Source organism: Bos javanicus, chromosome 25 (genome assembly GCF_032452875.1).
Source record: "Bos javanicus breed banteng chromosome 25, ARS-OSU_banteng_1.0, whole genome shotgun sequence".
Lineage (NCBI taxonomy): Eukaryota > Metazoa > Chordata > Mammalia > Artiodactyla > Bovidae > Bos > Bos javanicus.
The window spans coordinates 25,023,678-25,050,681 of NC_083892.1; the positions used below are offsets into that span (position 1 = coordinate 25,023,678).

Consider the following 27,004-nt stretch of genomic DNA (forward strand, 5'->3'; position numbering starts at 1 on the left):
GGCCTCGGGAAATGAGGGTCACTCATCTTGGGACGTGAACACACCTTGAAGCTTCAGGCAGATGACATACCAGACTGAAGCCGCTGTGGGTTACACAGCAGCAAACAGGGCGCGCTTGGTAAATGGGGAAGCTGAGTCCTCTCGACAGGGGGTGGCGCCTCTCTGCCTCGCTAACTGCTAGTAAAGAAATACAGTTCAATGTCGCCTGGTTTTACTTTTAGAGAGGAGTGGAAAGTCTGACTTTGTAGGTCAAATTTCTGATTTTTAAATGCCAACAACTACAGTTAAAACAAACTCCATGACGCCAACAAAATACACTGCCAGAGGCGGCCTAAAGGCCTTGCTCTGTGTACACTGTCTCCTGTAAGTCCCACAACACTCTGGAAAGAAGCTCTAGTATTACTCCAGATAATCCTGATGAGGAAACTGAGGCAGAGAGCGGTCAAAACTCAAAGGAAATTCCACTAGGAAGTGACAGGACGAGAATTCCAACCCAGGCTGTCTTACATCAAAGTCCACTCAGGTATCTGTTAGTTTCAAGGGGCAAGTTTGAATTTCTAGGTGAGACCATGAAGGGGGCAGGTGCAACTTCTAAGAGAATGACACGGCCCATAGACGTGACATAAAATGATTAGAATCAACCAGGTGCAAGGTCGTCTTCCACTAGACCTTCCGCCTCAGTGTAATATATCAGCACACTAAATGACATACCCAGAGGAGCCACGACCACAAAGGTCGAAAAGGGGGCCGTGGCGCAAATCCTGGAAATCCCCACTTCTTCCCCCAAATAGCAGAACACTCCACCCATTCATTAGCCTATGTAACTACTCACCCCTATAAAAACTGACCAACCCACACCCTGGTGCTTCTCTTGCCTTCCAAGAGGCCCCACACTCTGTCTGTGGAGTGATTCCTCCCTGAATAAACCTTTTTTCACTTTATTATGGCTCATGCTTGAATCCTTTCCCATGGTGAAGCCAAGAATGCATATTGGTGACTGTCCCAGGGATGTGGATGTGATCTGGGATATAACCATCCTGTCACACCCCATTCTCTTTCCTGTAACACAGGGACCTCAAACCATGGAGAAATCCAGCAAAATAAACAAATATATATATATATATATATATATGTATGTATGTATGTATGTATTCACATATATATTTAAAGCTATTTTTTTCTTAGATTCATCTGCTTATATTTAATGCCTTTCTTTGAATGTGTGTGTTAGTCGCTCAGCTGTGTCTGACTCTTTGAGACCCCATGGTCTGTAGCCCACCAGGTTCCTCTGTCCATGGACTTCTCTAGGCAAGAATACTACAGTGGGTTGCCATGCCCACTCCAGGGGATCTTCCCAACCCAGGGATTGAACCCAGGTCTCCCGCACTGCAGGCAGATTCTTTACCATTTGAGCTACCAAAGTGACTTTTTTTCAATAGGTCAGAAATAAAAATGCTTATTAGAGCCACAGGTCACGCTATTTTCAGCATTCAGATAATCCTATTTCCAAATCAAATGCTAGGTGGAAATCCCTAGCACACCTCTCAGTTCCCAGAGCCTTTTCTTGCCTGCTCAGGAGCCAGGGGAACTTCCTGCTTCCCTGTCTACCAAAGGCTGATGCTCCCCACTGCTTCCCTTGAGGAATTCCAGTCATTCAACCAGTCACACACCTACTCAGCATCAAAGACACTTATAAGTTGAAGTCTGCTCGAGGGGGGCTTCCCTATCTCCAGGGGCTCCTGGTTTTTATACACCTGTTGTGTGGTCATATCAGTGTGTTACCATCTCCTTCACAAGACTTTCAGACACAAGGAAGTCAGACAGGGTGGGCAGTGATTCCAGTAACTGAAAAAGGAAGTAGAGGAAGAGACACAGCTCCCTCAGACTGGCAGTTCAGTCACTCAAAAGGCACACCACCTCCTCCTGCAGGCAGAGCTCTGGTCTGTCCTCATTTAGCACACATTCTCCAGAGCTGTTAGCAGTCTCCTTAGGTTACTTGCTATGCTCTAAGTTTTAAAACTATACACCTTTTAGTTTTAACTGGTGTTTGTATCTTTTTTTCCCATTTGCTTGGTTTTCTCTGTACAGATCACTAATACTCACTCAGAATCACTGCCAGCACACAACTTTCCCGACACACGTCCACAGGCACTCAGCACCTCATGCTTTGTATGGACTCCTGCCCTGCTAGTGTCTGTCATAATGATTTCCCTTCATCATCTCCCCAGGGCTCCCCTTGTCCTGGCTCTTTCTGGACCCCATGCTTTCCTGTCTCCTGGTTTGGTCTGTCATTTGATGGCGTACATCCTCCTGTCGCTTCCAAAAAGGGAACTTGGAAGATGAGAGATGAATTGTTTCCAATCCGCTTGTATGAAAATGTTCTCACACCTCGTTGATGGTAATGGTGAATAAAGATGTCCAAAGTGAAAGTCCATCCCTTTCAGAAAGTGGCTGATGCTGCACCAAGGTCTCCAGCTTCTGTTACTACTGGGGAAGTCGGATATCTCCTCTCTGGAGGCTCTTCAGCCCCAGGCTTCTGAAGTCCCAGTCTGTCAGATCTTGGTGTGGGTTTCTTCATGTTCACCATGCTAGACATCTGCTCGGTCTTTTGATCTAGAACTTGACTCCTTCAGATCTGGGGAAAATTCCATGTCTGTCATTTCCTGACTGTCATCTCCTCCTTTCTACTCTCCTGAACACACTCCCTTCCTCCGCCCCCAACTCAAGCCCCGACTGTGTGGAGGTTGGATCTTTGAGGCTCAGCTTCATATTTTCAACTGAACTCTCCTATTTCTATCCCTTTTGAGTTCCTATTCTTCCTGGGGAGATTTTCTCGACTTTCTCTCACTATCTTTCCTTCCACTAAATCTTGCATTGCAATGTGCTCTGCTTAGTCACTTAGTCACTCAGTCGTGTCCAGCTCTTTGCAACCCCACTGACTGTAGCCCATCATGGGGACTGTCAAAGCAAGAATACTGGAGTGGGTTGCCATACCCTCCTCAGGGGATCTTCCTGACCAGGGATCGAACCCAGGTCTCCCGTACTGCAGTAGTCCTATTTACTTCTAAGAACTCCTTTTTATTTTCTGCATGTCCCTCCTTTATTCATAGCCTCTTGCTCTGGTTTCTTGGATGCAGTATCTTCTCTTCCCCCTTTGTTTTTCTCTACTCCTCATTTTGCTTCTATTTCCTAGGTTAATTTGTGTCTCTTACATTCATGTTAAGTGTTCTCAGCTGCTTGGTGAAACATTAAAATGCTGCATTAAAATATTTTAAAACACCTGTGTTTTGCAGGCTGGGGAGAGAATGCCAGTGTGTGGACTTCCATGAAGGGTGAGCAGGCACAAGCTGGCTACTGTACTAGGAAACACCTAAATTTCAGGATCTAGAGAACTTTTTCTCTTGGACTGGTCAGTTTCTACAGAAAAGAATCCTCCAGCTGCTGGCCTCGAGGACTGTGTAAGCTTGGCTGCCAGTGTTCTAGGAGCCACGGGGGAATGCAGGGAGAACTCCTACCTCACAGTGTATGGAGATTACACATCGCCTGTTATCAGCTTTGTACCCTGTCTCCAGCTGCATCTCATGTCTGAGTCTCGAAAGCCTCCAGTGCATCTTCTCTCTTTTAAAAAACGTATTTACTTATGGCTGCAATGGGTCTTCAGTGCTTCCTGTGGGCTTTCTCTAGCTGCGGCAAGCAGGAGCTCCTCTTTGTTGTGGTGCACAGGCTTCTCGCTGTGGCGACCTCTCTTGTGAGGCGCACAGGCACTAGGGTTCAGGGGCTTAACAGCTGTGGCACACGGGCTTAGTTGCTCCTCAGCATGTGGGATCTTCCCAATGTGTCACCTGGGCTGGCCGGTGGACGCTTAACCACTGGACCACCAGGAAGTCCCCAGTGCATCCTCTCTGGAGGTATGTCCAAGGAATGAGGATTCACTGGAGGTGCTAATGAGGAAGGACTGTTAAGCCACAAAGTCCAGACCTCTGTCTTTGTGGGAACCGGCTTGCTACCTTCTATACCAACTAGGGGAGGGGACCTGGGGGGTGCAATGGTTCTTCAGACAGACTTAGCTCCATCCAAACTGGGGCTTTCAGAGGGCCCTGGTTTATCTCAGGTTTGAGGTTTCCATTTTTGGCTACTGTCCCGCACAGGCATTCAGCTTTCCAGTCTGCTTGGCCAGTTATCATTTATCCATCTGCCTCCGAGCACAAAAAAGCTGACAATCTCCTTGCTGTCACATTCCTATGATTGCTAGGGAGGAGCTGGGAAGAGTACAGATAAACACATCTATTCCTTCTGTCATCTTTTACTGACAGCTATGACCCTCAGCTTTTTAAATGATTTTCATTAATCCAGAGGGAGCATGGGATAAAAATCAAGAAGAGAGAAAAAGCAAAGGACTAAAGGTTTTTAAAGTTCCATAGTCCATTGTCCTTAGTTTAACTTTCTTGTAAGGTTCAAATCTCACCTGTGCCACTTTCTGATTGCTTAACCTCATGTATGTTACTCATCATCTCTTAAACTTAACTTTTCTTACCTTTAAAATGGTGATAATAACACCGACCTTGCAGGGCTAGAAAATGCGATCATGCAACACAGATCAGGTACTCTAAAAATACTGGCTGAAGAATGAATAAGAGGGTTTAGATAAGAAGAAAAAGAGGAATTTGGTTTCTGAACACCAGGAATGGGAGATGTTGGAGGGACATCCATATAGACATGTTTGCTGAGAATGAGCACAGGTTTCATTCAGCAAACATTTCCTGAGTGCTTTATATATAGAAGGTCCTAAGACAGGCACTGAGCAATAAAGAACTGAATAAATAACGTGATGTCATCCCACTGCAGGGCAGAATGTGGTAAGAAGACAGGCTGGTGCTTAGAGGCGAGAAGTGAAAGCCGGCCGAGCAGCCCAGTGAACGGCTGAGCCTGCCTTTACCTTTCTTGGTCTTGCAAGGTCCACGTTCAGGGTGGATCTCTTTTAAGGGAAGAGGCACCACCTTGGCCAGCCCCGCGTTCAGCATGTACTGGTACAGGCGCTTGAATGTCCTCTCGCACAGTCCCTGCAACATGTAAATGCGGCGGTTAGGTTCGAGCACGCCGTGTGAAACTACCAGAGGCCCGTGTAAATGAACAAGCGGGGACCAAGTTAACTGATGATCTTGAATGAGGAAACACTGGGGGCACTAATGAGGAAATACCACCCAGCCACCTTGTCCCGGGAACAAAATGAGTCTGGAGCAGCATAGAGACCATGCTACTTTTTGATGATGAAAGGGGGAAAGAGATTTGCCTGAAAAGATCCTGAAAGGATACACCTCAAAGGGGTGAGAATGAGGCAGTTGGGGGCAGCACTAGACGATTTCCCGTATACTTTTTCATAAGTGTTTTGGTTTTTTAACCAAGTAAGTGTACTATTAATTTCTGGGGGTGGGGGGCCATGCCATGTAGCAGGATCTTAGTTCCCTGACCAGGGATCAGATCCTCGGCCCCTGCAGTGGAAGTGTGGAGTCTTAACCACTGGACCACCAGGGAAGTCCCTACTATTAAATTATTAATAGATATATACAGACATACACACAACTCTCACAGGCAGTGAAAGAGGGAAAAAAAAATTAAATTAAAAAACTTTTAGGTTAAAGAAAAGAAAAAACCTTTAGGGACTTCCCTTGCGGTCCAGTGGAAAAACCAAAATAACCATATCTATTCCTAAAGCTGTCAGGGTTACCAAACAGCCGCCACCAGTGCAGGCCTGTGTTTCCATCTACATGCGTTTTTTTCTTTTTTTGAAGAAAGAAAGTTACTTGCCAACATTGAAAAGTGAGAGATATCATGCTAAAAAAAAAAAAAAGGAAAAAAAACCCACAACAGATTCTGGCTTCTCTCAGAAAACAGGATGTGGCAACAAGTCCTAGCTTGTGGTTCATCACAACAGTAGCCGGCGGGAGGTGAGGACCAGCTGCTCCTTCAAGACACGCACACCTGGCCTGGACGCCCCAGCCTTCCCCAGCCATCGGACCCCTTACACGGTGAGGCTGAAGGGCAGTCCTGTTTATCACCCTTTTTGTGCTGCTTTTCTCTCAGGATAGCTAAGAGGAAAGTGGAAGATTTCTTGAATCCGTACTGATGTCAAGAAAAATTTTTTGTTGTTTTTGGCTGCACCACATGGCTTCCAGGAATTCAGGTTCCCCTGGCCAGGAATGGAACACAGGCCACAGCAGTGAAAGCGCTGACTCCTAACCTCCAGGCCACCAGGGAACGCCCTCAAATACTTCATACCACCCTCCAGGCCACTAGGGGCCGTTTCATTCCGCCACCTCTAGACCAGCGAGGGAGGCGATCACCTGATCCAAAGGAGGCGCTGCCAGGAGTGGTCTGTGGCGTCTCCCAGCCTCCCTTCTACACTGTGGGGGAGAGAGAGAGCGCGTGGCCCACGGGGAGAGAGAGAGAGCGCGTGGCCCAGGGTTGCTGCGGCCGCGTATGTGGCGTCTCCCAGCCTCCCTTCTACACTCTGGGCGGGGAGAGAGAGAGCGCGTGGCCCAGGGTTGCTGCGGCCGCGTACACATGATCACCTCTCAGATGAGCCTGGCTGCTCGGCAGCAGAACATATGGTCATCAAAGAAATATAGACAACTCACAGACACATTCAGCCCCATGGCACGTAAATGGCACCTATCGTAAATCTAGCTGTGCCCCCAGCGCCATGGAAAGTCCTTGAAGACACCCATCCATCAAACCCCAGCACTCTACATATAGCCCTGAGCCCTGGACCACCCTACAGGAGAGCTGCCAAGGAGGACTCCCATGACCTGCCCACAGGATGGAGGGCGGTGGAGTCCTTCCCTTACAGGGGGCTTCCATGGAGGACTTGCACAATCTGCCCAGCTAAGGAGAGAGGTTAGCCTCCCTCCCACTCCCCTGAAAGACAGCATCCACATTCAAAGCATCCACCTCGTCTGGAGGCTAATTATTTACTAAATCCTGCTCAGCCTTCTCTACCCCTATTTCCAGCTACTGTACAGACATTATTACCAAGTCAAAGTCCCAAAGATCTCCATACTCTATAAATCCTACAATCAAATTTGTCATGAGACTTCTCCCGTGATCCAATGGCTAAGACTCCATGCTTCCAATGTAGGCAGGGGGTGAGGGTTTGATCCCAGGTCAGAGAACTAAGATCCTACAAGCCCCACAGTGAGGCAAAAAAAAAAAAAAAAATAACAACTACAACTATTATATGCCTCGTCCTTGAGCAAACTCGCTCCTCTTTCTGAACTGTCTACCTCAGTCATATACTCATTCAACAAACACGGGCTGAGCGTTCACACGTGTAGGGCCGTCCTTATGGTGGGTGGTCGGCACACAGGGTCCCTGCCAGCAGGTGCCTACCCTCAAGCTCTGGTCCACCCTAGGGAGGGGCTGTCACTCAAGACAGACAACAGATTCCTTCTCCTTTGTCCCCCTCCCCCAACACTCACACCCTAGCTTCAGTCCCTCACCAAGTCACCCCCCTATTCTGAGGCCCCAACACCCACCTCCACACCCGGCCTCCAACCTCCCCTCTGCCCACCAGCTTATTTCCTAAACATTCTTCTTCTGGACTTCTTGGTGGCTCAGAAGGTGAAGAATCCACCTGCAATGCAGGAGACCTGGGTTCGATCCCTGGGTCAGGAAGATTCCCTGGAGTAGGAAATGGCAACCCATTCTAGTATTCATGCTTGGAAAATCCCATGGACAGAGGAGCCTGGTTGGCGCCAGTCCATGGAATCCCAAAGAGTCAGACACGACTGAGCGCGCACATACTTCCACGTCATCTCTACTTAGAAACTGCCACCAGCAATTCCTCAGGCTTAAGGCTGAAACCCAACTCCTCAGCCTGGCACTTGAGACCTTCCTTATCTGGCCCCAACTTTCCTTTCCTGCCGCCTCTCTTACTACTCCTGAGGGGCACCCTGCTGCCTGGCTGCCCCTGGGTCACTGCCAACCTCGGAAACCCCCAGCACCTCCCACTGCCCCAAGCCTTTGCTCCAGCCGGTCTCCCCATGTGTCCTTGGGGCTCATCTCATCTACAAAGCCCAGCGCAGCTGGAACTCACTCTACAAAGCTTCTCCCAGCTCTCCTTTCACGGAGCTCAGACGCATCCTTCCAAGGAGCAGTCTGGCCTGAGCGTGTCGTCATGTCAGTCTCTCCCATTAGACGGCTCCGCGACAGCCTGAGACTGTCACCTTGGTTAATTTCTGTCACTGTGCTGCGGAACACAGTTCTGACTCCGAGTGGACACTCACTGAGGTATCTGTTGCGGGTTTCCCTGGTGCGTCAGTGGTAAAGAATCCGCCTGCCAATACAGGTTTGATCCCTGATCTGCGAAGATCCCATATGCTGTGGGGCGACTAAGCCCCTGAGCCCTAATGACTGAGCCCACCCGCTAGAGCCTGCTGGCTGAAACAAGAGAAGCAACTAGAGAGGAGCCCCTGCTTGCCATAACTAGAGAAAAGAAAGCACGAAGACCCAGCACGGCCAAAAATAAATAAGTTTTTTAAAAAAATTAGAGTATCTGTTGAATGAATGAATAAATAAATGAATAAACAATGTCCTTTATCAGTCAAATTCTGTCACTTAGCTCTTCCCCAGTGCTGACCTGAGACTGGATCCACCCCCTCTCTCCACCCTCGAGTAACTCCGAAGGGCAGAGGATATCAATCTCCAGTGTCCATATGGGCTGGACAGACAACAGAAAGAATACAGTGGGGCAGGTATTTCTTCACTGAACGTGTAGGAGTCTCCTTATTCTTGACTAGGGTCTCTCAGGAAGAGGCCTTGTCAGTCTACCTTTTATTCCCCACTTTTGACAGATACTCAGATACTGAGAAATACTTCCTCCTACTCAGCAGCAGTGCTCACAGAGAGACAAAAGGCACTGCCCAGGTGCCTGAGAGCTGACAGGAGGTGTAAGGGACCTGGGATGGGAGTAGAGGGGCCGGCAGGATGGGCACTGGCCAGCGAACAGCCAGCTCCATGTAACTGCTGTCACGAGAGACCACAGGCCCAGGCTGGCCAGAGCCTCTGATATTTCAAGAGAAGCTGATAACTTAAGATTTTGATGCAAAATCTCATTTCTTAAAAGACCCTACTACTACGCCAAAGTTCTTCTTAACAATGTGCAGGCCAGATCTGACCCACGAGCTCGATTCATAATCTCTGCTTTTTTATTTTTTGGCTTCATCCTGTGGCTTATAGGATGTTAGTTCCCCAAGCAGGGATTGAACCCAGGCCCTTGGAAGTAAAAGCACGGTGTCCTAACCACTGGACCATCAGGGAAGCCCCATAACTTCTGTTTCAAATAGATGGGCATGTGATGAATTGAGCCGTAGAGGAGACAGGTCTCCCTTCTCTCTGCACAGTGAGATCAGGGAGCAGGGCCTCCCCAGGGCAGCACAGGTGAGGAGCTAGAATCTTGCTGGAGGCTGTCATAAGACTGCAGGCTCTTCTGGGGACTAATTACTATGACCCGGCAAACCTTGACTTTAGGTCCTACCGTTTCACCTGCAGGGCAATCTTATTTTCTTCCCATTTTCAGTGTCGGCTCTTTCTGAACTTCTACCAAAGAGCGCTCACTTCAGACGGGAAGCAGTAGCCCCCCAACCCCAGTGCTTTCTCCCCTCACTCTCTCTTCATCACCGCCTCGGTTCCTGGGCCCAGAGATGAAGCAGGTCCACCCATAACTGCTTTATTCCCTGTGTCGTCTCACCTCTTCTCAGTACAGTCACCCTGCTATTTCAGTATAAAACTGGAAACAGGGGACTTCCCTGGTGGTCCAGCCACTAAGGCTGAGCTCCCGATGCAGGGGGCCCTGGTCAGGAACTAGATTCAATGTGGTGCAGCTAAGAATTTGCAAGCCACAACTAAAGGTCCCTCAAGCTGAAACTGAGATCCAGCTTGGCCAAGAAACAGAGGAAACACACAAACAAACAAATCTTTAAAAAAAACAAAACCTGAAACAGGAGGGAAGGGGGCAGGGCACAAACTTTAAAAGAATGACACAGCCCAGGGACATGACACAAACTGATTAAACCAAATTAAGTCCAAGATGGTGGACGAGTGGGCTTCCACTAGACCTCGAGCCTCAGCATGTGCCCATCATCACACATCAGCAAGCTAAACAACACCCCCACAGGCGCTATGACGGTTCTGGGGCTAACAGCAGAGGCCAAAAAGTGGGTGGTGACCCAATTCCTGGAAATCCCCATCCCTTCCCCTGAAATAGTTGGGATAATCCTCCCCCTCATTAGCCTATGAAACTACCCAGCCCATAAAAACCAACCACACCACATTTTTGGGCTGCTCTGCCTTTGGGGATGGCCCACACTCTATCTGTGGAGTGTGCTCCTAAGTGAATCCACTTCTTACCTATCACTTTGTCTCTCTCTGAATTCCTTCTACAAGGAGATATCAAGAAGCTGAGCTTCAAGTCCCAATCTGAGTTACATGGTTACAATACCAGTGGGAAGAAAATTATAAGCCTGATTATGAAATGAACTGATTATGAAAGTAAATCTTAATGCCCAGATTCACCGCTCCACGGGAACTTTTATAGCTGGACTTGGCACAAACCCCAGGGGAAAACCAAGGCCACCCAAGAGCAGGAGGGGTTTAAATGAAAGACTGAGCCCTTTTTCATTCTGTATAAACCAAAGGAAAACTCTGCTTGTTTCACGAGGGGCTGGGGGTGGTCAAGTCCGTAACAGAGCTCTTGACTGCAATGCACAGAGCCTTCATTTGACAAAGATGCCCACTGGGGCACGGACGCATTCAGGCCCGCACGAGGGCAGCCGGCAGCTCACCAGTTCCTCCCTCAGCTTTCCCAGGGTCTCAGTCCGGTTATTCCGTGCGCTCAGTAGAGTTGAAAGCTTCTCCATGAGGATGTCGTATTTGCTCCTCCTGTGAGAAACACAAACACTTCATTTTTTTAGACCTATTAGTAATGACTGCCTATTTTTTAAAAGATGTCAAGGTTTATATGACAACATATCAAACTACGGAACCTTGGTCTTCAGTCTCAAGAGAACAACTCCTGTCCTTTACAGTGGGAAGACTGGGGTGGGGGGGGCGGTCTGAGTGGTTCAGTCACACGGCCAAGGTCACCTAACTAGCAGCAGTGTACAGACTGCACTCTGTGGCTAAAACTTTCAGGAAATGATTGTTTAAAATGCTTACATCTTTTGATCATACTGAAGAATTTCTTTAATTTAAAACAGAGAAAAACTGGTTTGGGAAGTTTTATTTGTGGTCTGTGCTATCCCTCAATGGGTCTTACAGATGCTAAGAAAAAGATTAGAATAATCATGGTTAACAGGAAATAAATTTATGAGGAAAGATACTTTTTCCAAGAAGGTAGAAATTTTTTAAAACAGGACTTAAGTCAAATGAATAAAGACATCTTTAGATGGTTATTAAAAATGGGTTAAACAAGATGGACATTTATGTGATTAAAACACCGGGTTTTGATATTACACTTCCTAAGGTTAAATGCAACAAAAAAGGATGTCCTAACTGGTCCTCAACATTAAAAGTTAAATAAGTCATTCTATTTACCATTTACAGTTTATGTACCATTAATGTACAGTTTAAATATGTACAAAATTATATAAGTATAAATATAAATTTGGGCTTCCCTGGTGGCTCAGTGGTAAAGAATCTGCCCGCCAATGCAGGAGATGCAGGTTCGATCCCTGGGTTGGGAAGATCCCCTGCAGAAGGAAATGGGAACCCACTCCAGTATTCTTGCCTGGGAAATCCCATGGACAGAGGAGCCTGGTGGGCTACAGTCCATGAGGTTGCAAGAGTCGGACACAACTTAGTGACTAAACAACAACAACAAATAAATATAAATTATATAAAGGGAGGGCTTCTCTTGTGGCTTAGCTGGTAAAGAATCCGCCTGCAATGTGGGAGACCTGGGTTTGATCCCTGGGTTGGGAAGATCCCCTGGAGAAAGGAAAGGCTACCCACTCCAGTATTCTGGCCTGGAAAATTCCATGGACTATATAGTCTATGGGGTCGCAAAGAGCTGGACACGACTAAGCAACCTTCCCTTTTACATATAAAGGGAACAAAAAAATTTACACTGAGATAGCCAACCAGCAACTATTTGGGCCAAAGGGCCTGAGCTCCTTGGCTCAACCCTACTCTGGGGATCCCAGAGCCCTTTATATAAACTGATAAAATGGACAGGAAATAAAAGAAGGAAAGAAAAACTTCTGAAACTCCTCCTGTAAGATCAAAGCTTATTGATTAGATCCTAATGAAGACCAAAGTTAAAAGGTATCAAAGTAGACAGAATTGAGATGAAAGTGTATAAAATTGGTATATTTAACTGGGCTTTATTTAAGATGCTTACATCTCTTTTGCTTAATTATATTGTGGGGCAGACGTGTTTCATTGGGGAATGTGTCCCCCGTGTTGTATTGTAAGACCAGGTATATATCAAGAAATGTACCTCTCAGGAAATATTAACTTAACCGTTAAAGGAAACCAATAGGGTTACCTGAGCCATACAAATAAGTCAAAATGGAAATTAACATTCAAGGGCTAATAAAAATAAAAACGGTGATTTTGCTCTGGGTTTAACTTGTAAACTCAGAAGATATTTGCTGAACACCTTATACAAGCCTTTGGAGGCATGATAAATTCTAAGTTTTAGAACACAGAACTCATAAACTTTAGTTTACTTATTGTCTCACTGATAACATAAAGTCAGACAAATCAATCTTTCAGAATCATTTAGGTGACAGACCTGCTCTTGGGGGGATGTCTTTCTCTTGCAAATCTCTACAAACCAGAAATATAAAGTATAGGTCATAAGGATCTGAGATTGAGCCTCATTAATTAGGTCAATCAGGCAAGACCTGAAACCAAGAGGAAAAAAAAAAGTGGCAGTTTTAAAATTCAAACCACAGGGAATACTCCCTCGGCCAAATTTTACAAATAGTAAAGCCTTAGTCATCTGAGCAAGCAACTTCAATGTATTCCAACTGTTCTTCGTAAACTAGTAAGTTTACATTGTCTCCTGGGTCGGGAAGATCCCCTAGAGTAGGAACAGGCAACCCGCTCTAGTATTCTTGCCTGGAAAATTCCACCGACAGAGGAACCTGGCAGGCTACAGTCCATGGGATCACAGAGTCAGATCTGACTGAGCGGCTGTGCGCGCACACACAAGTTTACGCTGCGATACCTGACTCATGAGGAGCTTTTTTTTTAAGTGAAGCCATGAGATCTCCAGTTTTGCCTGTTTACACTGTATGTCTGTGCACGTGTTATACATGAGATATCTCTACCTGGGCAAAGTATTATCAACACTGAATTTACACACCATATGATGTCACTTACACGTGGACTCTAAAATATGGCACAAACAAACCTATCTATAAAACAGAAACACGCTCACAGACATAGAGCACAGACTTGTGGTTACCGAGGGGGAGGGCACGGGAAGAGAAAAGGGACTGAGAGATGGGGATGAGCAGATGTAAACTGTTACATACAGGGTGGATAAACAGCAAGCTCCTAACGCACAGCACGGGGAACTACACTCAGTACCCTGTGATAAACCATAATGGAAAAGACTATAAAAACCAATGTCTACATGTGCGTAACTGAGTAACTTGGCTATACAGTAGAGACTGGCACAGCACCGTAATCAACTATACTTCAATTAAAAAAAGCTGAATTAATAAAGCGCTCTATTCAATTTAAAAGTAAGAGCTTACAAATTAAAGAAAAGAAACTGGCCAAAATGACTTTCAGGTTCACGGGAACTGGGAAATATTCAATATTAAGCTGCTATTTGGTATTAAAGTTTAAGTTTGTTGATCGAATCATGTCTTTTTAATTTGTCTGTGGGTTGGTCCTTTTCAGGGGGGAGGGGCATGCTGGCATTTGAGGTCTTAGTTCTCAACCAGGGAAAACCAGATATGCCAAGTTAAGGAATTAAGTGCTTTTCTTCGTGTGGGAAGACGCAAGAGCCAGGGCTTACTGAAATCATTCTTTTGATGAGCTCCTCAGCTATCTAGGCCTGAATCCTACGTTCTCACATCCTGAGTTTCCTCAGGGCTCACCGGCTCAAGCAGGATGGGTGTAACTCCTGATGTCTGTGACATCCTTGCTTACTGATACGGCAGGAAATAATTCCATTCTTCACGCCCTTTGTTGCAAAACTTCTATATAACCTGGTTCTCCCTACCTCGTCTCCTCAGAGCAGTTCTCTCAGGGTTGCTTGAGATGCTGCCTTTGAGGCTTAAAGTCCTAAAAATTCCCACCGAATAAAATATAATCCTCAACTTTGAGGTTGTATTTTTTGAGTCAACAATACCGTAAAGTTTTAGGAGGCATCTATTTACACATTTCCTTATAAATCAGATGGCAAGAGAGGATAGGGATGATTTCACAAAGAAGTTCAGCTTTTTTAAAATTCAGGCACAAAATGTGAACCTAGGTCTCCTTCATTGAAATACAGTGCTCTTGTGTATTAATCAGGACACACCTCTGATTCTGCTCTCACTTTACTGGTGTGAAGGCCCTTCCCTTCCTTTGCATTTTTAATGTGAAGTGGAGGTCATAATAAATGCTCACAAGCTAATGGCCACCACAGGAAGCTATTAAAGGAGCCCAGGGCTCCTCAGCTGTGGCGAACAGGGACAGAGTGAGGGGTTTGGGGGGAAGGGGTTGTGCTAGGAGAGGGGCGGAGAGAAAGATATTGTCATGCCACTGTGGAAGGCGAACTTGGCTTTAACTACCCACACAGGTCTGGCAGCAGCAAGGGCAAATGTATGGGCTCGGGAGACTTGTTCATTTGTCCTGCCTTTCCATGAATGAAAGAATACACGAAGGCACAGATATGCACTGCTTAGGAACGAGCACCAAGCTGTGCCAGGGCCTCTCTACAGAAGAGGGAAACAGCGGTTCAGTGAGGTCAAGTGACTGTGCCCAAGTCAGGAGCAAAGAATTAAATACAGATCTTGACTTCAGCCCCTTGTTCTCTCTTCTACCCACAGAATTCTGTCGCCATAACAAATCAAATTTGACTTATCGGCTTTTCTTTCTACCCTCCCCCTAAATTTCACCGAAACGTTAACAGTCCCTACTGCTGGGCTGTGGGGCGAGAGGTATTTCTTCCCCCTTCTTTTCTATATAATTTCCAGATTTTCTAAATAAGCATGGCTTATTTGCATAATCAGAAACAGATGGAAAATATCTTTTTCCTAAAAGCTAGCCATATTTGATTTCGCCTCTAGGATTTTGGTTCTTTTTTTTTCTTTTCTTTGTTGGCTGCACTTCAAGGCACAGAACTTCCAGACCAGGCATTGAACCCGCACCCCCTGCAGGGGAAGCCAGATTCTTTACCACAGGACCACCGGGGAAGTCCCGCCTCTAGGAATTTTAAAGGCACAGGACACCAGGCTGAAATACAGAGGTAAGGAAGCGCTCCGGAGTCTACACTGTACCTGTCCATGTGAAACCGGTTCAGGAGGAGGAGGATTGAGTGCTGCTGGGCCCCGGTGGGCAATCGGATCACATGGGACTGCATCGTAATCAGCCCGTTTTTGTTCAAAATTTTCCTGTGATAGTGAAGCTTCCCAGCATCAACCCTGGAGGAGAGGAAGAGAGCAGTCATTTTGCTTTGCTGGTTACTTTCACCCCACAATGCAGAAGACGTGAATACCAGAGACACATCCCCACCCTCTCCCCCCATCCAGTCAACCTAGGAGAGCTGCTGCTATGTGACAATGGCCATGGACAGCAACCCAACCTAAGGCGCATTCTGGTTTGCCAGATGGGCTCAATTTATGCCCACTGCCTTGCATTCCTTCTGGTCAGCTCCACCTTTCACTCTCAAAATATCTAGTTTGAACGATAAATTCTATGGTCACCGTAGGGTCTGTTTTTTTTTTTTTTTTCCTATTTTTGGCCGTGCCATGCAGCATGCTGAATCTGAGTCCCCTGACCAGGGACTGAACCGGTGGCCCTTACAGTGGAAGCGCAGGGTCTTAATCACTGGACCACCATGGAAGTCCCCCCTTTTCTTTTTTTTTTCCAGGGTCTCTTCAATGAAAAAGTACCATGCCTTCAACCACCACAGATGCTGGGACTGCCCAGGTGACAGGGCCTGATGGTCAGGGAGCCCCGACATTTACAGCAGAATAGCAAAGCATCCTCTTACTTGAAAGCAGTGCTGTGGAGGTCTCGCTGGAGCTCCCCCTGCCACCGGGACCGGCCTAACCGCTCCAAGATGCAGTAGGAGAAGTCTGGGAGCTTCAAGTCGGGGTCGCCCTCAAAGCCGATCAAGGCCCGGTACCGCATGTCCTGGGAGGCAACAATGATCAGTTTCTTCCCCCACCTGCAAACCAGAAGCCACAGAGGGAAAAAAAATCACTTTAATTTTTTTAAGAAAATCGAAATGTTTAAAAGCAGAACCTTAGTGAACCATGGTTTCCTGCTTCTCCTCAGAGGTTCACAATCCCCAGTTAAGGAAGTTTCCATCCTTAGAATCACAAGAGGGTTCAGGGGGAACAGAGCCAGTCTCACCACTTCCTTGCCCGGACCCCTCCCAGTCCTGCCAGGGCCCTGGGACCCAAACCCAGACTACTCCCCACCAGAGCCTGGAACCTTCTACACACCCCCACTGCCTGGCTCTGCACCCACAATGGCCCCATTGGTCCTCTGCCCACCTCATCCTTAGGCTACTAATTCTCATCCTTTAGATCACCGCTCAGATACCAACACCTCAATTCTCCATAAAAATGCTAACCAAAAGGCCATCCCTGCCTCTGACCATTTCTGGACTCATCACACACCTGGCACTCTTAGTAATGGCCACATTTTGGGGGGCACACGTTCCTGCCATAAGCGCCCTAAGTGGGAGGGGGGCAGGTTGTCATCTGGGTCCCCAGGACATCCTCAGTGTCTTCAATGGTTACAGAAGGGCCTCTGTAACCATCTATTAAGTAAACGAACTCGCCTCCTGAACTGGACTGAGAAAACAAAACTTCAGAGTCAAGAACAGTGCCCTGTGTGATGGGTGAACCTGCAGTTCTTGAGAGCAGACCCTGGGACAAACCATTAGCTCCTCCTACGGTCTGGGTGTGTGAAAAATAATGCCTGCAAAAGAGGTCAAGCCCCCATCCCAGCAAGGCGCTTCGAGAAGCCCTGGCTTGGGATATAGACTTCTCTGATGAAGCTGAATAGTCCCCAACGCTGAAGACAAAGAGACTCTGCCCTGGGGCCTTGCCTGCTGACTTATTAATAAATGGCCGTCTTGGGCAGACTGTCTCGGATCCCAGCCCTGCTGCAGAGATCCCACGAGGGTGTGATGGCAGAGAAGCCATCCTTACTTACTCCTTGGCATAGAGACACACCAGCTGGAGGAGCTCCCTCTCCCAGGGGAGTAAGTCACTAAAGGTCTGTATGAGAGCCCACGGGCTCCCAAGCCCTCCCATCTATAGGCAGCATTTATTCCTCCCAGTCTGTGGTTTACAGATGCCTGATCCTAAGGCCTGTCTTCACTCACATCACTCAGCCTGACAGTTCTTCCTCCTGCTTCCCTCCCACTGCCAAAAAACAGATGATTCCACTGCTCCTACCGAGCAGGCAAAAAGTAAAAAGCTGAGATTGCCAATGTTTTCATTTAACTGCAACTTCCTTCGCATTGCTTGTGACCCAGTTAGTCTTCTGTACGGTCCATCTCTAAAGAGTGTTAGGCAGCAAATACGCATGATGGACAAGACAGTCTCCTTTCTGGGTCTGCACGTCACAAACTTATGACCTGTGTCCTTGAAACAGGTTCATTAAGTTAAAATGGAACAGCTCAGCTGAGAAAAGTTTGAAAACAGGGACACTGACTCGCTGCTTTAAAAATGTATTCAGGGTGGTTTACCCCCGTCCTGTGGGAACTCCAACCTTTCCCAGTAGCTGACTCTAGGACTCGTGCCCGAGGCCTGATTTGCTGACTGTGGTCATCAAATTATCCAACACTGATTAAATGCCATGCAAAGAACCAGCAATGCCAAGATAAATAAAAAATGGCATCTGCCTTTGTGGAGCTCACAGTCTAATGAAGAGAAAGACAAGAAAAGAAATCACTTATAAGGGGATGCGATAACTGAGACTGGGGTTATGAAATGACATGTACAAGGAGCCCCCAGTTCGGGCCTACGAGTGTGAAGAGAGCTTGTGGGCTGTCACCAGGGAGAGCTCTCAAAGAGGGGGGTTCCTGAGGAGGCAGGAAGCCCAGTGGGGCAGGGGCAGGAAGCAGGCGCTGCAAAGCTCCAGGAGGGGAGGGGGGATCCAGGGGGACAGAGAGCGAGTGTGGCTGTTTCTTAGAAGCTTGGCTCCAGCAACAGTCAGTCACAGGGGATCCGAGGTGGGGAGAGGGTCTTGTTTTAAGACGAACGAATCACAGTGTCAGGCTGGGGAGAAAGCAGTGTGGATAGGGAAAAGCTGAAAATAAAGGAGAAAGATGAGCCAGCTAACAGAGGCGGGAAAGAGCACAAGGTTCTGGGGAGAAAGAGAGGAAGAGAATCACCGGCGGAGACAGGGCCTGGTTTCCGTCTCCTCTGAGGTGAGGGAGGAGGGAAACGGGGGCCAAGCCTGCAAGCTGAGGAAGAAGGTGGCAGCAAGGTGAGTTCACGCTGGAAGCTTCTCCCTGTTTGTCAAGGAGGAAGGGAGGTGGGGATGGGGCGAGGGGCTTGGGAAATCGGGACCCTGACTGAAGACTCACAAAAGGACCGCTCACTAGGTAACAAAGGACGGAACCTGGACACAAAGGGAAAAGAAAGGCAGCCTTCCCCACCCCCACCCCAGCCCAGGCAAGATCAGCCCCAAAGGAAGCGGAGTGATGAGGCAGAGGGCCAGCTTAGTTAGGGCAGGGTGGACACGCTCTGAGAACACCGGGGCTGCACCCCGTCCTGGTGCACTGACCACACACCCCAGCTCAAAGCAGGACGATGCCCACCGGTCTCCCACAGTGCAAACGAGTTACCTGCCAAAGGCTTCCACCATCGTGCAGCGGGGCTGTAACATCTTGGTTCTGATGTCGTTGGTAATGTTCTTCCTCTCCTTGAAGTACCGGCATGAGCCCTGGATGCCATCTTTATTCTCCAAGATCATGTGAATGGGGTAGACATCCTCCAGAGGGACCGGGTCCCTCCTGGACTCCACGATGCCCGTTTCCAAATCAATTTCTTCATACCTAAGGCGGGGAGGTGGGGGTGGGGGGTAGTGCACAAACATCGAACTGCAGCTCAGCCTCAGAAGTAACACATGCTGGGTGTGTTCTTCTGACAACCTCTGGCCGAGGTCGGGGAGAGGGAGTAAGAGTCCCTGGTCTCCCTGCCTTCCTAACGCAGGACGTCTTGACAAGCACTGTTTCTGAGTCTCCATCCCAGACAACACAGATCTTCCCAGGAGCCTCCACGTTCACCCGCAAGGATGAATGGTGAAATTGGAACCACCTTCCTGGCCCCACCACCTTCCTTGCTTTTCATTTTCCCTGCAAATCCTGTGCCTGGTTTCCAAACCATCAAGTTTGGACTTAATGTCTCAAGGCTTCCCTACTCAGAGATGTCACCTTTCCATCTCTTTAACTACCCCTCTTCCACTTTCACCCATTTTTATGGTTTTCAATTATCACTTGGCATGTTAACAATTCTCACCATCAAATCCTTAGCCCTGTTTCTTGCCCCCAAACACTAATCCTGTTTTCAACTGTCATGTTTGATGAGATCAAAACCAAAGTTATGACGGCCACTTTTTCTCCCAGTGGCCTCTTATCAACACCATGGAGACATCCTGAGTTGTGCTTCTTTTATCCAGTCAGCTACGTTTGTCAAGTGTTCCTTCGGAATCCTGCTCACATCCTGCGCCTGTCAAATCCCATCTGCATTTGTCAGTGCCTTTCCTTCTTGCCCTGTCTGTTACCTCTGCACTACTTAACCCTCCATTCTCAAATCACACCTTGTCAATTCAGGCCATTCTGGCCTGCTGTCCTCTGGCTCTCCAGTTATAACGTCCCAGGCTTCTTTTGAAGGCTCCTGGGCCTTCATCCACCCCAGGGGCCATGTCTTAAGGCTTCCAACCACACTACACTCTCTCCCAGGGAGGGTCCTGGCCAAGAGCTTCCATTACCAGTCACAGGGGTGACTCCACGTGCCCAGCTCAGTCCCACTCTCTGACCTGCTGACCCTCCCACAAAGCTAGATGTTGACCAACCAGAATCTCCAGTGTGTTTCAAGATTCGTTCAGCATATTCCCCACTTTCCCCCAGGTTCAACCTCCCTGCTGCACTTCTGTGGTCCCCATCACAGCAAAGGGTAGCAGTCGTCAATTTTAACAGAGAAGAGCAAAACCTGGATCTGTTTCTTTTATTTAACCTTTGCCATTCGTTGCTTTTGTTAATATAATCACTAAAAGGATGCTGTCAATAGCTGTAAGCAATCAAAATGGCTTGCCTCAGGGGAACCTGCCCCAACCCACCCCCCACCCCCCCATCAGCTCTAATGGTAAACTGACTTGCCTTTGTTCAGCTCACAGGGATGCATTCTGACCCTGCCCACCTGTCAATGGCTGCAGACAATAAGAAATTAGCACATCCTTTTTCCTCTGCTGGCCCAGCCAAGAGATAGTCTGCAAGATTCCAGTATTCTTGCCTGGAAAATCCCAGGGAGAGAGGGGCCTGGCAGGTTACAGTCCATGGGGTCAGAGTCGAACACGACTTAGCAACTAAACAACTACTTCTCATGCTGGCCCAACCAAGAGATATTCTGCAAGACTAATGGCCTTTCAGGGGCTTCCCAGGTGGCCTGGAGGTAAAGAATCTGACAGCCAAGCAGGAAACACAGGTTCAATCTCTGGGTTGGAAAGATGCCCTGGGAAAGATGCCCTAACCCACTCTTGCCTGGGAAATCCCATGGACTGAGGGGCCTGGCGGGCTACAGTCCATGGAATCACAAAAGAGTTGGATATAACTTAGAGGACAGCAACAACAACAATGGCCTTTTAACTTTTTGCCTCACCTCTTCCACCCTTAACAGAAACTGGCATTCAAGAATCTGGTACTCAAGGGTGCTAGCCTGCCATCTTCATGGATGCTCAGTTTTCTGAATGAAGTCGCTATTTCTAGCCTCAACATCCTGTCTTCTGATTATTGGCCTGTCATACACTGTGGTGCTGGAGAAGACTCTTGAGAGACCCTTGGACAGGAAGGAAATCAAACCAGTCAATCCTAAAGGAAATCAGTCCTGAATATTCATTGGAAGGACTGATGTTGAAGCTGAAACTCCAATCCTTTGGCCACGTGATGCAGAGAGCTGACTCAATGGAAAAGACCCTGATGCTGGGAAAGACTGAAGGAAGGAGAAGGGGATGACAGAGGATGAGATGGTTGGATGGCATCACTGACTCAATGGAAGTGAGTTAGAGCAAACTGCTGGAGATGGTGAAGAACAGGGAAGCCTGGTGTACTGCAGTCTGTGGGGTCACAAGGAGTCAGACATGACTGAGCAACTGGACAACAAGTAACACACTCAGATGCCCAAAAGTCAGGAACTGGATGGCATCATCCTCCAGACCTACTTTTCTTTATACCCCACACCCAACCAGTCACCAAATCCTGCAGATTCTTCTGCCTCATGTCTGATTCCATCAGCTTTTTCTCTTCATTCTCACGCCCAGCATGGAAAGCCAAACCCTGACTGTTGGTTCGTGAGTGGATTACTACAGATCTCTCAGCTTCACTCTTTGCCTCTAGTCTGACCCTCCCTTTGGTGGTGTAGGCTTTAAATGGATTAGTGCAGTCCAATTGGTAAGGGCAGGCTGGATTCTGAACCAAGACTTCCTGGATTCAGTTTCTAGGTTCTGCCCCTGCTAGTAGACGACTCTGTGTCTCAGTTTTCTTTCTCTTGAAGGAGGTAGGGATAAGAATATCCTGCTTTGTATAAATAGTACTTAGTATATTCAAGAATCTTAGAACAGTCCCTGCTTACAATAACCATATACATAAATGTCAACTATTATTCTTCATTCACTACTTCCAGTTCTACACTTCAACCAAACTTATTTCTCTTCCTTTAGAAAAATTCTGCCAACTGGCTACCTAAATCCAACCTTTAAGTCTTGTTTTACACAGTATTCCCTCTGGAAACCTGACCCTCAAAACAAAAAGAAAAAAAAAAAATCACAGCTTTGGGAAGCGAATCAACATCCAGTCACCTACAACGTCCGTAACTTTGGATGGGTGACTTAATTTCTCTCCATCACTGTTTCCTCCGCTGCAAAATGGGGAAGATAGCTGGGAATTCCCTAGCAGTCCAGTGGTTAGGACTCAGTGCTGGATGGGGAACTAAGATCCCGCAAGCCACACACTGGAGCCGAAAAAATTAAAAACAAAAACAAACAAACAAAAAAAAATGGGGAAGAAAAGAGCACCTTCCTCATAGGGTCAATGCAAGAATAAAATGGGTTCAATCTCCTGAAACAACAGGAACAAGATATTGCCTAGTACCAAGTTATGTGTTTGTGCTCAGTCGCGTCTGACTCTTTTGTGACCCCATGGACTGTAGGCCGCCAAGCTCCTCTGTCCATGGAATTTTCCAGGCAAGAAGACTGGAGCGGGTTGCCATTTCCTACTCCAGGGGATCTTCCTGACCCAGGGATCAAACCTGCGTTGCCTGCTTGGCAGGGGGATTTCTTCACCACTGCACCGCCTGGGAAGCCCACAGCACCAAGGCATAAGCAGCAATAAATAAATGTTAGCTATCATTATTGTTGTTGCTGGTGTTGCTAAACTTGCTGTCTAATCCAGCACTGAATGAATGCTCCATAAAGGTTTGTTGATTTCAACTGGTCTCTAGTCTTGATCTGAACAGCCTTACTGCTTCAATCCTAAGCTCCACTTCAAAGAAAATACTCTTTAAAACCCAAAGCATACCCTCCCAAAGCATATCCTTCCAGTTCTGCTCACCATCACCCCAAACACACACGAACATAATGGAACATCACAAGGCGATCCCCCAACTCCATCAGACGCCTGGGCCCTGCCAGGCCGAAGACCCCCCAATCAGCCTTACTCTGCGCCCCCCCCCCCCAATCAGGCTCCGGGTCTTCCTTCCGCTCCACTCCTTTCTCTCCCCTCTCGTAAGAACCTGGCAGCCTCCCAGCTCCATCAGACCCCGAGCTCTGCCCTCTCCCGCCCGCAGGGCCAGGCCGCTGACCGGTCTTGGAGCTGGAGGTCTGGTCGTTCCCGAGGCTCCTCGTAGAAGCTGATGCCCGGGTTCGTGGCAAGGGCCCGCCACAGAAACTCCTGCGTGTAGGGCTCCAAAGGAAGTGGGAAGGGCGGCACTCGCGTCTCCAGACGGCTCCAAAGCGCGGGAAGGCACAGGCCATCAAGCCCCTCCAGGGCCACCTCGTCCAACAACGACTCCAGCGCGTCCATTGCTACTTCAGTTAGCTGCACCCGGGGCGCCTGCGTACCACGCCGCCAAGGGCCCCGGTCCAGGGCGCCTGCGCACAACGACTGGCAGCCAGGGAGGCGGGGCGGACCCGGGAACCGGAGGAGGAGTTCCAGACCGAGATCGTAACGTCACTCCCTTTGGGGGCGGGTTCATTCCGTGGAGCTCCTCCGCTATTGGTCCGGAACCCCGCAGTAACCAGGGGAACTTCAAACAGTGTAGAGGCCGCTTCCGGTTCGAGCTCCCGGAACCGCCGCCTCTAGAGATGGACGGTGAGTATCCGTGGGCCCCTCCGGGAGGTCGGGCAGTTACTCTCCCATTCCTCCTGAGGGCCCTCAGGGCAGAATCCTAGGCCACAGACCCCTGGACCATCACTGCCTGACCAAGGGAGTCGTCGTCGGAGGGAAAGGGAACCTAAGTGGTCCGGGATGGAAAGAGGAGGCTGGGGGGAGTGGTCAGTGATTTGGTCACTGTGCTGCCTGTGGTTGTGTTGGGACCCGGTACTGGCCGGGGCATCAGAGAAAGGGTTTAGGGTGGGTGGTGGTGGGGGGGAACCAACAACAACAAATAGAGGTCTGAGGGGGTGGGTCTTGTGTGTCATGGGTGTGGAACTATGAAATATAGGAGTTAATGAGGGTAGGCATTTACAAGGGTAGTGCAATCATCAGCTACTGGGGATGGGAGTCGGGGGAGACTAGGGAATACTCTCTGTGCTTTGATGTTAATGATACTGTTCCGTGCCAAGAACTCTGTAAATGCTGTCAAGCAGCTCGATAAGCTTCATAAATTTTTTGAGTGTTATCCCATTTTACAAATGAGGACACAGGCTCAGAGAAGTTGAAGTATCTTACCCCAAATCAAAGTCATCAAGTGGCAGAGTGAGAAAGGGACCCAGGCACTGGCTCTGGAGCTGAATTAGGGAGTTAGAGATATGGAAGGAATTTTAGAAGCCCTTCATTCCAGAAGTTGCAAATACAGACTTGCAGGGGCAAGTCTAATGGGCTGGATTGGGCTGTGATTAAAAGTCAATTTCTTTTCTGAAAGAGAAGCTTCTCACTCAGCTCAAAGCAATTATTTTCCTCGGGGGTGCTTCTCAAAATGCTGTGATGGCTAATCATGCTGAAGGCCAGATGCAGCCTGTGGGCCATCATTTGGGGATCCTCAGTAAGAATCATGGCGTCCTCAGTGGCTCAGATGGTAAAGAATCTGCCGGCAATGCAGGAGACCTGAGTTCTATCCCTTGAGCAGGAAGGTCCCCTGGAGTAGGAAATGGCAACCCACTCCAGTATTCTTGCCTGAGAAATCCCATAGACAGAGGAGCCTGGCAAGCTGCAGTCCATTGGGTCAGAAAGAGTAGGACACTACTGAGCAACTAACACTTTCACTTTCAATAAGAATCATAGAATTCTATGATTCCAAAAATAGGCTATCTTGATATCTCATTTTATAAATGGGAAGACTAAAGTCTAGAGAGATTGGTAGAGTCTACTAGCAGTAGTACCTACTGGCACACCAGTAGAGTCTACTACCAATAATTTTTCCCACTACACCACTGTCCCTCACTTCTGAAAAGTTTGTTCCTTTGTTATATCTGCCTAATACAGTATGGAAAAAAATTTTAATTGAATAATCTGTTTTACGCTTAAAAGACATCTTTGGCCTTTGGACTTCAGAGGTACTATAAAATGTCATTCACCAGTTTGCCCAGTGGAAAGGTCCATGTTAATGTTGCTATAGAACATCAAAACTCAGATCTTCTTTTTACTTAGGATGCCTTTATGCTCTTACCTCAAAAGAGCTTTGTATGTATTATGTCTGTGATATTGACCATATCAGAAATGAAAGTTGAGAAAATCTTAAATTTATCATGTATCAGTTCATTTAAAAGTAATAATAAGTGCATTACTTCTGAACATAATACTTTTAATGAAAAGAAGCTATATTCCCCACCAAAAAGATCAGTAGAAAATGTGATATTGTTTTACATTTTCTTAAATCTCTTTAATACGTGGATTAGTAGGAAATAGCTAGACTCATTTCTGCTTCATCAGTCAAACTGTGGTGGTGTTATTTTGGCTGATGTATTTGAAGAAAATGGGGCCCCACACAGACATATATTTGGGGCAGGGAATATTTTAATTGCCATTTTATATAACTATAGACATTCTTCTTTGATTCTATTCCAAAACTTAGCAAGTGGTAATTTCTCGAAGGTCAGCCACAATGTGGCATCTGAAACCATATCAGTGAACTTTTGTATTCTGTTACATTAAAACCCATTGGTCTATCTTGCCCTTTGATTGCATATTTTACCCATGTATGATTTCATAATATTAAGCATTGGTCATTTGGAAAATGTTATTTCACTGATGTATGCAAATCTTCATGTTGACATTGGAAATGACATTCCATTTATGTAGTATTAAATGGCATGTCATTACACAATGTCAAAAAATTACATTCCTTTAGTATTCCTATCATTTTTTTTTAAAGGAGTTTAAGTATTGGGAAACTATTAAACTCAAAGTGTAGACTAAACAAGTTTCCTACTTATTTCCACTGGAAAGCTTAAGATTTTTCATTGGCAACAAACCGTCAGTTGTTTCCAAAAAGAGACAGGCTTACTTTTTTTGTATTTAAGAAAATGTCTGCCACAGACTCATGTCTGAATAACTGTAGTTTGTTTTTTCGTTGTTCATTCAAGTAAAGATGACATTTGATAAAATATTTGGCTAGTTCAGCTGGCAAATTAAATAACCACACAAGTGTTTTCTAGACCAACTGTTGTACTTTGGCTTATAGCAGAAGTGTTTGATGTGTACCTTGCATTTTTTCACACAAAATATTAAAAAAAAAGTGTTCTCATGGGTTCAGGTTTAATAAAATTAATTTTTCCTGTTTCATCAGTTCAGTTCAGTTCAGTTCAGTCGCTCAGTCGTGTCCGACTCCTTACGACCCGCAGCACGCCAGGCCTCCCTGTCCATCACCAAGTCCCGGCGTCCACCCAAACCCATGTCCATCGAGTCGGTGATGCCATCCAACCATCTCATCCTGTGTCGTCCCCTTCTCCTCCTGCCCTCAATCTTTCCCAGCGTCAGGGTCTTTTCCATTGAGTTAGCTATTTGCATCAGGTGGCCAAAGTATTGGAGTTTCAGCTTTAGCATCAGTCCTTCCAAAGAACACCCAGGACTGATCTCCTTTAGAACGGACTGGTTAGATCTCCTTACAGTCCAAGGGACTCTCAAGAGTCTTCTCCAACACCACAGTTCAAAAGCATCAATTCTTTGGTGCTCAGCTTTCTTCACAGTCCAACTCTCACATCCATACATGACCACTGGAAAAACCATAGCCTTAACTAGACAGATCTTTGTTGGCAAAGTAATGTCTCTGCTTTTGAATATGCTATCTAGGTTGGTCATAACTTTCCTTCCAAGGAATAAGTGTCTTTTAATTTCATGGCTGCAGTCACCATCTGCAGTGATTTTGGAGCCCAGAAAAATAAAGTCAGC

The 27,004-nt window shown here is 47.2% G+C and overlaps 2 protein-coding genes across 5 annotated transcripts in view; one reads left to right on the forward strand and one right to left on the reverse strand.

The window, feature by feature from the left end:
- Nucleotides 1-23,557, reverse strand: part of GTF3C1 (general transcription factor IIIC subunit 1) — a 79,707-nt gene extending 56,150 nt beyond the window's left edge. The window contains exons 1-6 of one of the 2 annotated variants that reach the window (XM_061401485.1): nucleotides 23,259-23,557; nucleotides 19,031-19,240; nucleotides 16,214-16,390; nucleotides 15,498-15,641; nucleotides 10,839-10,935; nucleotides 4,937-5,060 (exon numbers count right to left, since the gene is read on the reverse strand). In XM_061401485.1, the coding sequence (XP_061257469.1) occupies nucleotides 4,937-5,060; nucleotides 10,839-10,935; nucleotides 15,498-15,641; nucleotides 16,214-16,390; nucleotides 19,031-19,240; nucleotides 23,259-23,479 (973 nt within the window). In that variant the 5' untranslated portion in view covers nucleotides 23,480-23,557. The remainder of the gene's footprint in view (nucleotides 1-4,936; nucleotides 5,061-10,838; nucleotides 10,936-15,497; nucleotides 15,642-16,213; nucleotides 16,391-19,030; nucleotides 19,241-23,258) is intronic. The other variant, XM_061401486.1, reaches the window with a different exon arrangement.
- A 109-nt stretch (nucleotides 23,558-23,666) lies between these two features.
- Nucleotides 23,667-27,004, forward strand: part of KATNIP (katanin interacting protein) — a 230,706-nt gene continuing 227,368 nt past the window's right edge. The window contains exon 1 of one of the 3 annotated variants that reach the window (XM_061401491.1): nucleotides 23,667-23,767. In XM_061401491.1, the coding sequence (XP_061257475.1) occupies nucleotides 23,761-23,767 (7 nt within the window). In that variant the 5' untranslated portion in view covers nucleotides 23,667-23,760. The remainder of the gene's footprint in view (nucleotides 23,768-27,004) is intronic. The other 2 variants (XM_061401490.1, XM_061401489.1) reach the window with 2 other exon arrangements.